We start from the raw sequence: 15,269 nt of genomic DNA, 5'->3' as shown, positions 1-15,269 counted from the left end.
CGCCGCCGGCGTCGAAAAACATTTCGAGATCCTTTACTACAGGAAAGACGGTGAGTCAACCCACTCGTCAATTTGTTTATAATTAATTGCACCGTGGAAATTGATACCTTCTAGCATATCATTGTTCCATCGATGGAATGTATAATACAGTCCTTGATATCGACTTTGTCGTAATTTTTATTCATTTCTCAAAAGAATCGAAAGCTTTCTGATTTACTAGTTCCTTTGATGTCGCTACGAGACCTCGTTCTAGGGATGAATGCTTCTCGTTCTATTTACCAAAGCCATTTTTTATTTATCAGCTCAGCAAGGTAAATAATTCATGCGAATAATTTGATCACTGGCCTTGGAATTTATTCGACGTTACAGATTTTAGAGCATTCCAATGCAAAGGATAATTTTTATTTAAGCTTTCACGATCTGAGCAATATTCAACTCTGTCAGGAATGGAAATTCACCTTGGTATATGTTTTCTGAATTAATAATTAAGAAAGTTAAACAAGTGGGATTAAACGTCTTTATTCGGATAGTTGACGAAGAATAGAGCAATTATTAGTTACAGTGGTTATAAATATTGATGTTACGATGATACGAGGAAATGAGGAAACGAGTAACGGATTCTTCCTCGAACACGAGCGTGAACATTATAAGATTTCGTGGAGTGCGAGCCAGGAACTTAAGGTGCAAACTGGCAATATTTCCTCAAGTTGAAGCTTCGTAGAAAACGGGATACCGGACATCCTGAATTCCTATCCGGTGTGTCGACTAGTCGCGTCTTGGCAAACCCTATTAACTTCCTACGGACATTGTTTCTTGGATCTGTACTTTTGCCAAGTGTTCTATTAGAAACGTTCTAGCATTTTCTCGATTCTTCGTTACCTGAAATACGAATCGATACTTGCGCTGACCTATCGTGAAAAATCTGACGAAGAACGGAGAGCACAACTAGCTTTATAAATTCGCGAGCTATAGTTCCTAAGAGAAGTTCATATGTTCATTGTATCCAACATCTGACCTGTTTCATTTCAGGTATAATTAATCTCTTGTATTTCTTAGAATTTCAAAGTTACTTTTTAGAAGATGCTAAAATATTATAGTCGATGGAAATTATTTTTCGAAATTATATACTGACTCACAAAAGTTGGCGGTATTGAAATATTAATTCAATGATAGGTTCTGCGTGCTTTAACTTCGCGCTGAGCAGCTGTAAAGTTCCCTTTAAAGTACTTTGCGTCAATCCTGGAAACTTCTTGTTGTCAGTGCTATTAACCGCCTCCCCTACTGACTCACTTCGTAACAATCATTACCGCTATGCTATACCACGTTTTATAACCCATTTCTTCAGCGAACTTTATCAGTTCAATAATTCCTTTTACTAGAATGTATTTCGGACTGTATGTGTGCTGATCGAACACGAAATGCTACCGATTTACGTCGTCTAAATAATGATTAAGGACACTTGTCACTTGAAGTTTCCTTTTTTTCATCGATTACAGGGGACTTGGAATTTTTTCATGCGTTATGTTTGGTAACTAAAATAATTAACTTGAAATTTTGAAATAATTTACTTCTTTACCAAACATCCACAAAAAATTATTTTAGAAAAATACAAGAGATAAGTTTGCTTTGATATCTTTGTGCGGGGGAACTATACCATTTTTTCAGAATCTTGCACATACATTTACGTTTCTAAAAAAATTAAGCTTTAAATAATTTGATGACAAGACTATTTCCAATAGTTTTTAAGTGACAGCCTCTCATTCCTTTGAACGAGACTTTCAATGATTTTATTAGACGGCTTTATCGACAAGAAGTAATTTACATATTTGGCTGATGATCGTGATTTTCTGGACAGGAATCGTAGCACCGGCCTTTTCGCAGGTTGTAAGAACCGTTCCGTTATTTAGAGCGGGAAAATTGAATTTATTCGCGGGTGGATGGTTGGCTGGAACTCGATTTTGCCGTAGTGTCTGACCTTAGGCGCGGCGAGATCAATAGTCACTACTGTATAATTTATCATAGTCGTGGCACGAAGTCTGTTAGGCCATCCGAATGCTCATGGTTCGGTCCCCTCGGACTTGAGATTCGAACTTTCGTATGCTATGAACCTAACCGCATCATTCTCATTTAAAAAAAATTGCTTTTTTCAAATTAGAAATATCCGTGTTCCTTGTTTTCCATCTTGCAATGTGACAAGATTTATGCAACCGTCGTGTCATAGAGAATTTTCCAATTTAGTAAAGTGGACTCTGCTTCTTTCAACGGTATTTTTCAAATGGCGATTTGTCATCCTTTCCAAAGCAAACTTGTACGTGAAACACATCTCTAAATTTATATTATAAATCTCATAAAAAAAGAACTATTCCTCTTATTTTTTATATACCGGTTGCTTTGCAGAAAGTTGTGTGAGATTGTCAAATTTAAGACATAGAGCTGATTCTGTTCTTTTATTAAAATTTCGAAATATCACTCAGTTCATACCAAGAATCCAATTTTGAAAAAAATATTCTTCTCCTTTTATTTAAATATCCACGTCTACTGTATCCAAATTTTTGGAATGTCATTAGATCTGCATAAGTATGTAAGGTGAATATTTCTAATTTAGGAAAATAGACCTGATTCCGTGCTTTCTCATCGATATTTTATGATATATCCCAGCTACCGTTTTACGATATCTGGCAAAGAACTGGCACGTGAAAGGTCTCAAATTTTTGCGATACAACAACGAGAAAGCAACGCGAAAATAGGATACACACGTAGCCTACGTACGACGTGGCACAAAGGAAAACGAAAGAAAGGTGCTAGCGTGAAAGAGCTGAAAGGCTGAAAGTAGTCTACTCCGACCACCTGCAGCCGCCTCTGGATGGTCTATTATAGTACGTCATGTTTCCACTGAATCTGCAAGTTACACGTTATGGATTTCCACGTTTCATGAAACGAACACCCATTGTTCTCTCTTATTTCGCTCGATGAAAGATCGTCAGAAATATCGATCGCGGGTTATGAAAATCAATCGTTCGTTTGCACAACCTCAACGGAAGATTATATTGACCGCCGCTCTTTGACTCTGTAATGAGGTGAACGATGATGATGTAGAAAGATGTAGATCTCTTTGACTGTGTTGCAGCGAAGAACATAATTCAGCTAATTACTGTAACTTTTGTATATATCGTTTTATTACAACAAATAGATGCAACAGAAATATTTTGTACAAATACAGCTGACACGAATAATTCCTTAATATATCAAGTATCGTCGAAGATGACTTAAAAAATTTCTTAATATTGCGAATATCTTTTTTATTTATCTTTAACAAGAAACATTCGTTGATTCAATTTAGCGCAATGTTTTTAACAATGAGATTTTTTAATACGTTTAAGCATACTTTGCACCAGATTTTGACAATAGTTGGAACGAGTTCCATCCTGTTGCTTTTTAATTCTCTTTCGTAATTGAAGAATCGATGTCGGTGGAGACTCATAAGAGTCTCTTACCTTTTGTTTTAGAAACCCTCTACAGATTTCTCAATGGGATTGAGATTAATACTCTGCGCGTGCCATTTTGGTAGAGAGAATTTGCCCGTTCCGGGCCAATTCTCTGTATTTTCCGCTGTGTATTTAGACTCTCGATCGTGTTAGAATATAGTCATTTCTCGAGGAAACAATAGATTTTCAACTATATCTGTGTCTATATCTATCTGTAAATTGTCCTGCGAAATATCTTTACATGTGTATTGATTCGTTAATACATTCTGTTAGATGCAATGATACGATCTTACTTATACAACACGCAACAACAGTGAATCGATGAATATTTTATTGACATTCGCAATTTTAGAAAGTTATTTTAAATTACTTTCAATTATTAATACCGTTACTACATACATATTTATCTTTCTTTGAAACGTAATGCTAATAGCAGCAAACGTGCTTCATAACAAGCAATAAAAACGATGAAAGATGATTTATATTGGCGCCGTGGCCTTTTTTATGGGGCTGGAAGACTGTATTCTGGTGGCGTGAATGAAAAGGTCAAAGGTTACGGGACCAGGAAGTTCCATTCGATCCGATTAAAGATGTTCCTTAGCTGTTTCCTTTTCATTGATGTGGCGGAAATTAATGGCCATCGAGATCGGGGGCTGAAATGTCAAACCTTTATTACGCGGTTTCATGACACGGGGAAGTCTTAAATTAAAGCTTCAAGTAGCAACACCGATTGACGCTGACTTCTTGCACTGCATATGGCGTTTTATGCCAATAGAAACTAAACGAAGGCTAAAGCGAATTTCACGGAAATACAACTGAGTTTCCAAGCACTTCTCTTCTTAGTTTACTGTTAATTTCTTTATCGAGATATTTCAATGTATTACGAGATTGCTAAGAAACTTGGCAATGTTCAGGTACTTTCAAGAATTCGGCAATAATAATAATTCAAGAATCAGGAATTTAATAAAGATTTCACTTTCGCTAGAAAAATTTAAAATCACAATTTAAAAATTATATTTATGTCTAGATATTATTATTTCCTTCGATATAAAGGAAGTCCGGGGTAATACAGCACGTGCAATGGTTGTCACTTTGTCTGTATTTGTTCCGGACTATCTGACTATTGAGGACGTTTCTGCGGAGTCTCTTCCGGTTCCAACTACTCCCATGGACATTGTTCATCTCAAACCAATGGCGAGGAATAATCTGCTATTCTGTAGGCTTCTCTCGAGCAGCGCTATTCGAGGGAACATTATATACTATTATGAGGCTGAGACTCGGAACAATTTCCACCCTTGGAAAAATAGTTTTATCATGGGATTTATCTTTGAGAAGGTTCCAGTAACATAACAATTCGTATAGGAAAAAAAAAGAAAAAAATAATCGTTTCTTAGATCCTAGAAAAGGTTGCGAGATTGCTAGAGCTTCAGAAAAGATTAAAAAGTTGTTCAAAAAGATATTTCAGAGTATAGAATTTTAGATGGTTTCATAGGATGGGATACTACATCGTACTGAATCTTGTAAGGCTTTAGACTAATAATACGTGTTATAAACGCTTAGCGAGTTAATAATTTGAAATGGAAGTTGTACAAGCAGAGTAAGTTAACTAAACCTACAGACGAAAATGATGATTAGAGATGATCTAAGATTGGGTCACACGTTCTATCGTCCTATTAATAATCCAAAGATATCTCCACAGTGGAATTTCACGTGGTAGAAATAGTATTGAATTAATATGATGTTTTGTGTTCCTATTTTTCTTGTTTTCGAATTTTCGAAGTAGATAATTCAAATACAGATATATATTTATAACACGATGCAAATAAATAATATAATTTTTTAGCAAAGCGCTTGAAGAAGGAAGGAATTTTATAAGTAAACAATTCAAATGTAATGAATGAATTCTCCTTGAATTTTAAGATGGAGAATTCATATACAAATATAGGGCGAAATTTCATCAATTTATTGGGGAAGCGTTTGAGGGACGATGAAGCCTATAGACCGAATTCTAGGTGACCAAGATCTCGCACGTTCCACGAGACCAGCTAAGGAAGCTATCAAGGATCCTTTAATCAAACATAGGTATAATCACCCGCGTGCAGCCCAAGCGGTGAGAGTAGTTTCAAAGTCGGCGTATGATCGATTAATTTTCCATACTCTCGGAATCCGTCAAGGTTGTAGAGCCAGGACACTCAAGGTCAGCCTAGGGAAACTTTACACTCACGCTAATGCATATAGTAGCCGTCCACGATATATCGTGTCGCATTTTCATATCGACAAGTTTGTAAATTTAAACTTCAGCTTACGTGAAATTCAAAGCCATTCTAAGATTTCTGGTATGTTGTGGTCCTTAGATTCACAAAATCCCAAGATCTTCGAGGACACCTTTTACGTAATTGTAAGAAGAAGATCTTTGTTCCGATTGAAATTCAAATTCATTATGGAAATATTTTCTTGGAGATTTTGAATCGTTTTACAACAATAGAATTCTTCCCTGACATTAGTTTTTACCACCAAAATTCTTTTCTGACGTGCCTGTGTCATTTTTATAAAATAGAATTCTTTTTTTCTTTATTCAGTATCTGTCCCTAATATGTTCATTTTACTTCTTCATTATCTTCGAATTATCTCTTATTACTAAAATTCTTTCCTTTGACATTTTTATCCTTTTGCTTTCCATTAGGATGTTTTTCTTCGCCATTCTGGCATTCTCGAGGAAAACAATTCAGATTAAAAAGAGCTTTAATCTTCTTTCGATCGAACATCAACAAACATTGCCACGAGACTGTTAGCCGGTGGTTTCTCTCCGAAGAAATCATCGACTGGATGAGTATCGATATCGTTGTTGATCGGCCCCCATCAGCAGATGTGGCTATTTCGCGAGAACCTCCTCGAGAGTGCTCTCTCGCGTTGTTACGCAACCGTGCAGAGCGTGAGGACGGTGTTTGAAGCGGCTAAGAATAGCAGTGCTTGTGTTCCACCCCTTCTCTTGTTCCTGAAACGCCCACCCTCCTCCTTCCATCGTTCGTACCCCCTTTTCGTGTGTCCCCACCAGGTATACAGCGTAGTCAATGACATCACGGAAAGGCGTTCAACCTCCCCCTTCCCTGCACCATTGGCCCACACGGCGTCGGAACGTGACGTCATCACCGACGCTTCTCCTTTTCTCTCCTTTTCACCCTCCTTTCGAACCGTTTCGCCTTCGTTTCGTCTCAGCGTTTTTCCTCTCGGTATTTTTATTTCACTGTAGCTACGAAAGGTATTGGCACACATCCCTATTTTTTTTATTAGGTTTTATGCATTCCATCCTCGTAGCATCAAATTTTTATAGTGATGCGAGAGTACTATTAAATGATGCAAATATGCTTGGACAACCAGAAGAAGAATCTTTAAAGAGTTGGAGTTATTTCAAAAATATTTTTTAAGATTATGAACGCTTTTCGTTGCGAGGTGACTTTGACCTACGATCTTCTTGAAATTACCAATCACAAATACATTAATATAAAACCATCATAATACGTAGTCGATGGAATTTGTATAATTTATGGCACTTATAATTATTTGTATAATTTACAACGAATAATTATTAAATTATATATCGCGTGTGATGAGTCTACTGTAACTTTTAATACGGTTATGTAATAAGAATATTACCTATGGACAAAATTTTATTCGAACTCTCGTTCAACATTCTTCTGCTTTGTTACCTAAACACACGTGATGCAACAGTAAATTCGTGACGTCGTACTCAGGACAGTGACACTCCGAGCGTGTTGGCTTTGCCAAAGCGTTAAGCCTCGTCTCAGAACTGGACTGTCCCGTCGGCGTAGTCTGTCCTCCGAATTTCGAAAGCTTCGCTGGGGAACCGCGGCGCTAAGAGGCCACCTAAGGTACGGGCTTGCAGTCTCTGTAACGACAGCGCGCGGACATTAGCTTCGTGCTCGATCGTTCGTGATTCTCTTACGTTTCTTCCAAATCGTGCCCTCCGAGCGTGTTCTCATTCTGTGAATAACGTTCCGATATACTTTCGAGAACCTATGTCACTGTCTCATAACTCTACCAAGTCTAAAACGTTCAAACTGTCACATACTATCAAGTATAATAATAACAATTGAATGTCACAATAATAAAATAAAATATCATTTAGCTAAAGTGAAATTTTTCATATAAGAAGAGTGCAAGTGTGGATTATTATCTAGCAATTCATTATTAAATTAATATACGTGAATGATTATAAAGGAAACGATTGAAGAATCGTGGAAATATTATTGGTCGAAGGAATTAGTATCAGAATTGTACGAGAAACGAAACTCTGTCTTTTGTTCGTCTTACACGTGGAAACTCCGATTTCATTGGAACGATATACGCGTGAAGTGGCGAGAGAAAGCAATGAGTTGCGACGTGGAGAGCCCGGAAGAACAGCGAGAATGGATCCCCATGAAATTGTAGGTTAATTTTACTTGCTCCCGTGATTCCTCGCTCCCTCCCTCTTGTTCTGGCACCAAGGCACCGAAGTTCCCTCATTAAGAACGCTATTAGCCTGTGGGAACGAGGGTAGATTTTCATCGCGAGAACCTGAAGCACCTATGATTACCAGAAGTTTTATGAATTTTCGGCTGACCGGGTAACTCGATTGTCGTTCGCTTCCTACAGTGTGATGCTCGTTTTTTTTTTCTTGCTTCTGTGAATACGAAAGTGTGAAATAGCGACGATCGCACGATTTAGTAATTCTATAAACGAAGTTAACCACGTCGATCGTATAAAATATTTCAAAGTGAATATTTACTTTCAAAAAATTACGAACTTGTTTATTCGTGTAGTTGCTGGATTATTTTGTTTTTACTAAAACGCGGATATTAAGATTTTGTGCTAGTTTTTATTGCTGATAATTGAGTCTCAAATGCTAGATTATTTTACTTTTAATAGTAGTTCGTTACGAATGACTGAGTTTCGAGTGCTAGAAAATTACTTCATTTTTCGAACAACCTGAGAATATGAATTTTGTATAATTGTTTCTTACCAATGATTGGGTTTCAACCGCTGAAAAATTACATTATTTTTATAATGATACGGGAATGGGAATATCGTGCGATTGTATTGTATCGTAAGTAATTGAATCCGCAGTGCTAGGAATATATAAAAGAGTTATGTGTTTTTGACTACGGTTGAGAGAAGAGTGCACAATACTGCACAACCACTCAAACTACTGGTGGACGTGACTGAATGTGTACTGGGAATGTCCGCGTAGTTTTCTTGAACTCAGTGAAAACGACTAGGAGATAGAGGACAAGAGGATGTGTGAGTGTTACGATATATTAAGTATAAAAAAAGTACTTGATAATGAGTTAACTTAATGATATTGTTTAAGTTTTATTGATATTGTTTGGTTTGAGTCCTCTTGCATTATATCGTATCGTCCTGAGGTCTTATTTTTGTTCTGGTATGTTTTATATTTTAGAATTATCTTCGACTTATAAATAAATACATGTGTAAATTTACACTTTTGTACGCCTAGATGTCTACCTAAACAGAGACTTATTTCACTTGCTAAGCATTATAACTAATTCTTTGCTTTGGATATTTTATAAATTTTATATATTTCTTTATATATTTTTATTTGTCATATTATATACATTTTACACTCTTAACTTTCCCATAATCACATAAATATTCACGGTCTAACAATAAAATACTATTCCATATATTCATAAGCATATCTGGTGATGGCGTTAGTCCCAGAATTTTTTACAAAGGGAGTGACGTCAAACCATCCCTAAAGTTATTTATTTGGGGAGCGTTTCCACGATATTTCATAACGCGAAGAAGCCTGGCCAATTGTCACGTTCCGGTGAAACGCGTTCGAAACTGCTGAACACGACGACGCGACGGAAGGAAACAATTTATACGATAAAAGATCTGACAGCCGCGGAATATTTACGGAAAAGACAAATCGAACAACTTTCCGATCTTCGACGAGACTTAGAAAGATTTCTGAAGATGGTGGCGAGGTTAGATGTTTAACCAGAAAAAAGTTTTATCTGGTTAAAGAAGATTCTGCTCGAAGAGAACGAGAAACGGAAAGGTCAGGTTCTTCTCGCAACAAAAGGGTGGTTTCTTTCGTGGAAGGGAAAGGTCGAATTCACGGCAGTCCGTTCGATACAATCCAATCTCTGTTATTCAAAGGGATAGGAAGAATCGTGAAGATAAGAAACATCGGCGGGCAAACGTCCACCTTTCACGATAGATAGACGCGATAGCCCTTCGAGATTGTATGTTTCGCGTTTCAAGGACCTTGAATGTTTTACTTCGAATCTGATATATTTTGTAACCAACCTTGACTTCCCAGAGGCGCGTAATTTTACTTCGATTCTTGTTTCTCGCATAAACTTGAATTTTAAAGTAGACTAAGTGTTTCAAGGACTGGGTGCTTAACAGTCTTGTTATAAATAAGTTTCCGTTCAGATTTTTCTGTTTCATGGAAACAGTCAACATTTACTCTTCTTTCTTTCATTCGCCAACATTCATCGGAATTAGATCCCACGGACCTTCGAATATACAACTTCGTTCCTTTCTCTTAAGATCGAATTTTACACCAGATTTAGTAATCTTCCTGTAATTTATCGTTCGTTAAGCTGGCCCTATTTCATGAAAAAGATCCTTAGTAATCTTCCTGTCGTAAAATAATCTTACTAATTTTCTATAATTTATCTTTTGTTGGTGTGCCTTTGTTTCATGAAAAAAATCCACATTTTCTCTGCCTTCTTTCATTTGAAATAAGAAACACCATTGTAACCAAGAATAAAGCGTCTTCATCGAAACTAGACCACGTAACCCTTCAAGATCAGCAATGCCTTATTTAAGAAACCTTGGTGGACCTGTTCCTTGATGGAGATACGTTCCCGATTGTACCTTGACATCGCGAAAATAGCTGATTCTTGTTCGTCTTTCATGCTTGCCGATCAACTCCGTCGGATTATAGTCGCGTGCGATTAGGGTCATCCGGAGTAAACCAGGTGAACGTCTCCCTTCCCGTTGCTCCTTTGTGGACGTTTGACATTTTCCTGGGCTGGTCACGTGGCCGTTTTTGGCAAGTATATCGGACGACGGGGTTTCGCGATTCGTAAGCCCGAAAGCACACTTCGGAAAGGGAGCGGACCTCACCAAGAGGGTAGAAGAAGGAAACAGAGAAATAAACGAGGAAGAAGGAGAGAGAGAAAGCGCATGCTATTTCTGTGCATTGCTTGGCCTGCAGCACACGTTGCCACGTCACAGGGGCATTGCACTCGGTGACGTCACGAGGGCACAGCGTCATCGACCAATTGGAGGGAGCCGTTAACCCATTAACCACTCGGCTATTCGTTCCACTGCGGTATCATGACCTCCTCACTATCCACCAATCGTTTTACTAGACATCCAGGAGCTCATCGTGCGATAATTTCATAAACTAGTGTGTTTCGGTCTTACGTTATTACATACATCAATCGTTTTAATTGATAGCCAGAGCTTGGAGTACTTAGTAGGTAGTTCGATACATTGATATTTTTCTTATCGATCTTATCAATTTGGAGCCTATCACGGTTTTAGATGAGGTGTGGACTTGGAAGAACCTTGGACCCAGTCAACGAGGGAATCGTGGAAATATGGAGCATTTTTTGAAATTGTACTATTTAAATGGGCATAAATACAGGTAGTTACAGATTCAATTATAAATAATTACAAGTTCAGTTTTTAATGGTTACATCATGTTGAAGGGGTTACCAATGGTTGGCATTAGACTTGTCGGTAATGCTATCGGAGTGAATGGTATGACTAACAGTGCTAGAATTAATTGAAGCATTTAAATTAGAGAAACAGTTGTGTGCAGGTCAAAATTTGTAGTCTACTCGAGATATCAAATTTTCATTAAACATAGGAGATATCCGAAGAATTTATGAGTATATTATCGTTAGACTGCGGCTATTTATACAAATTGATATTTTTGTGAATGGAAAAAGATCGGATCTGAATAAGAGATTTATTTTTCCTATTAGGCACGAGACCAACTAATTTACTGTGGATATTTTATATAGTTTTGTATATCATATATATTCTGTATACTTTTAAACACAGTCTACAAATGCGTATAACGATATATCATACTTTTTCACACTAACGTACTTCAACATTCCGAACGACATACCCAAAATTCAAGCAAGCGATAATCCTGAACATTTTCCATAAACTGTCATGATCAAGTGGAAGTATTACTATACGATATCGTCAATTATCAATTTGGTGGATGGTGCACAAGGTCATCGTGCAAGCATGCAGTAGTTGGATCAGGAAGGGCCATGTGTAAATTAGCCGAATTAGAGTGGACTGGATGTATTTCTGGACGCTGGGCGCACCCCGAAGGGGATGCTTATTTATAGTGACCGCACGGTAGTACGTTGAAGCAATTTTAGAAATTCATTTGGCTATTTCTTCACTACCTCGCGCCATGTATTATCGATGGCTGTTTCATTTTTTCTTTCCATCCAAGTCCCCACAAATTTGCCTCATCCTCCAACCAAATTATGTTTTGTTCTATGTTGTTACAAAATGTTCAAGTTAATTTACACGTTCCAATTTCAAACGTATACTTTCTCGTCGTCCCGAGGATCGAAGAATTTCTTTCGGTTCGTCGGATTCGTTTTTTTCCTCGTGTAACGTGGACAGCAGCTTCTGCTGTTGTCGCGTGGTCTAAAAATATGTATAAAGACGGAACGACCTTCGAGATTCCGTCGAGTATCGCGATTTTGTCGAACAAATCGCGCAGCAAGAAGATTCGTGATCCGAGATGTCGGCTTATCTTCCTCCTTGATGTCCACGAACAAAATTCCATCTCTTGTACCTTTTATTTTTTTATCTCGTGTTGTCGTACAGTTGACAAAGTTGACAAGTAGTGTTTAAATTAGAATTTTCTACGCAGTAACTTTATTTTTCATGTGCCTCTTTTGATGAAGCGCCACAGGATTCTAAACGTGTGTATCGTGAGAACATTAGAAGTATCAATACGAGTTTATTAATGTCCGCTGGTCTTGAAATAGACGCGGACCATCGGACTCTTTCACTCTTTGGGGCGCAGTCATCACAAAAGAGTTACACACTCAGCCACCGTTACGCTACTGTTCATCATAAAGCTTCGATATGCGAATTTATTACTAACTTCGTCACTTTAAAATTCTACGGTAGAACTAGCGAGCCCGTGAGAATGACGGATTTCAGACTTTCTTTTTCAACAGTTACTTAAAACATACAGTTGATTTCTGTCAAAGTTAATATTGATTTTTACCTAATTCTAGATAAGGTTATATAGACAAATTTATTTTCATTAATATCATTTGAATTGACTCACATATACATATATAGAAAATTTAAGTACGTATTACAGACCAGTAGATTCAGTGTTAATATTTCTCCCGGTCATTCCAAGGTAAAATAGAAATTTAAAGAGTCTTCCAGTGTCTCCCCGTAATAATAACCATTTCTATAAAACCGAGGGTTTATCGAAAGCCAGGAGCTTTTAAAAAAATCGATCGACCAAGTGTTTTATCCAGCGGAGGGATTATTGGTACTTTTTTCCAAGGGAAGACGATGCAGGCTCCACTGAAAGAGCATCGTCTGTGTCTCTCTTATGCTTTGCCTCATTCTCTCGACAAGGACGTTGCGCTGAATGAATGCAGCGTGCGTTCACCCTTGTTGCTTGCGCATCCCTTTCTCATTTCTCAGCTCTATCTTTGCCTTTCTCTCTATTTTTTTGCCATTTCTTTTTACTCCTGCTTTCGTAGAAACAGGTCTCGACTCATCTACAGCGTCCTTCTCCGTCTCGTCGTTGGTTTAAAAGCCGTGGAACCACGAGGACCTAACGAGACCCCCGGACTACTCGACCGAAACAAAGCAAGTGTTCTTAGCATTGGTCGCCTAACGGCACGTGATCCTTTAAACCGCATCTTGAATTTTCATGAAGAAAAATCGTTGGCACGCCGCCATTTATTCCGCGACTTCCTATGCGCGGACTCGACGCGGAGAGAAGTGACGAGGAGGAGCGTTCGTTTTACGGTAAGCCGTGAAAACGAACGTTTCACGCCGTCAAACGAAGCCTTTTCTCCCAACCATCTCTCTCTCTCTCTCTCTCCTCTCTCTCTCATTCTCTCACTCTCTCTTGTTTACACAGGCTGACGTTTCAATTAAGTCGGAGTACCACTGGAATTTTCACTGGTTACTTGTTCCCCTTTCGACTTCTTTTCAGGTTCAATTTCTGGAATCAAGAAGGCGAACAAACAGAGCTACTCCTATGGTTCCTTACTGTCTTTTTCGGTTTCTTATATTGTTTCCTTCTTTCTTTTTGTGAGAGCTTCTACGGATGATGTTGAATTTAATAGTAGAATTTGTTTAACATTCAGTGAATCGTTTCCTCCTTTTTTTGCTTCTGCTTTGAAGCGACCTGGAGCTTGAGCAAGCAAAAAGTAATGAACTCGGAACAAAGCAAGTATCCTCGTCACCTCGTCACCTCGTGTAAGCGTACTTCGTTCATTATAATTAAAGTTGTCATAAAGAAGTTCGTCCCTTCGTCTGTTTATAGCTTAACGAGGTGTATTCTTCAACCAGTTGATAGTTATCAATTCAAGGTTGAATGAACAACGACTTTTCTGTTTGTGATTGCATTGAGAACTTAATGAAAGTTAAAAATCTCCAAATTCTGTCTTTCGATCAAATACGAAAATCTAGTTAATTAGGGGATTTGAATCTTAATCACCGAATCAAGGCTCTGTTCTCGAATACTTACGCTATAGTTTGGAATTGTTATATTCCATCATTAGTTCAGAATTGTTACGTGTCCTGTGCAGGGCCTAAATAATTAATAGAAGTTTCTATATTTATACGATCGGCTTCAACTATTCGGTATTCCAATTTCAATTTGCATAATTAATTACGAAATTAAATAGAATTAATGAAATAATTTGAGAATGGAATAATTTCCAATACCATCGTGAACTATTATGTTTTCTCCAAGTGATGGAATATTTTTTGCACCTAATACATATAACGAACTCCTATGAAGCATCTATTATTTTAGTACATCTCTTTCACCTTAACAAAACAACATTTAAGTCGCTTTAGTGAAATTCTTCCAAAAAGGTTGCATTGATTCAACTTCCACACATTATCTCTCGCTCTTCATTCAAACGTGCTTAATTAAGCTACAAAAAAGAGAGCAAAGTGTCAGGAGATTTGGAGGGTTGTTCCTTTTCAGGGTGAATTTCTGACGACGTGAAAGTTTAACAGGCGGCAGTCAGTAACGCAAGCCGCATGAAAAATGGAGCGAGAAAATGTGAAAGGCGCAACCTGGCCCGCCGAGGGCTGTTTTACACAGTGTTTCTTCCTCGCATGCTCGCATTTCAGTTGGATCTGACAAGCCAGCTGTGCGTGACCCGTCTGCGTGCGTAATTCCACAGGGACAAAGGGGAAGCGAGAGGAAAAGTGTAACAGAGAAAGAAAGCCAGCAATGGATCGATAGGACAGCTTGCTGTGACGTTGCCGAAGAAACCACACGTATTGCACATATTAGCCGCTATCTAGACACGAGGAGCGGTTTGGCCGAACCGAGAATGTCTCTCTAATTGATCGCTGAATTTTATCATCTTCCACCTGTCATTAAACGTATTCTATTTTCTCTCTCGTTAAACATCCTGAATGTATTATCCTGCTGGATTAGCCGTGTAATCGGCTGGAATACATACAGTGACACATGACGATATTTGA

At 38.0% G+C, this 15,269-nt stretch overlaps 1 protein-coding gene across 8 annotated transcripts in view; it reads left to right on the top strand.

Annotated features, from left to right (window-relative positions):
* LOC100745445 (potassium voltage-gated channel subfamily H member 6) overlaps positions 1–15,269 on the top strand; it is a 144,219-nt gene that overhangs the window by 22,241 nt on the left and 106,709 nt on the right. For all 8 annotated transcript variants that reach the window (XM_024367865.2, XM_024367886.2, XM_024367878.1 and 5 more), the window contains exon 3: positions 1–50. In XM_024367865.2, coding sequence (XP_024223633.1) covers positions 1–50 — 50 coding nt within the window. The remainder of the gene's footprint in view (positions 51–15,269) is intronic.

This window comes from Bombus impatiens, unplaced genomic scaffold (assembly GCF_000188095.3).
Source record: "Bombus impatiens unplaced genomic scaffold, BIMP_2.2 scf_0027, whole genome shotgun sequence".
NCBI classification, from domain to species: Eukaryota; Metazoa; Arthropoda; class Insecta; order Hymenoptera; family Apidae; genus Bombus; species Bombus impatiens.
Note: the sequence above shows the minus strand (reverse complement) of the source record. Positions and strands in the feature narration are given on the sequence as shown.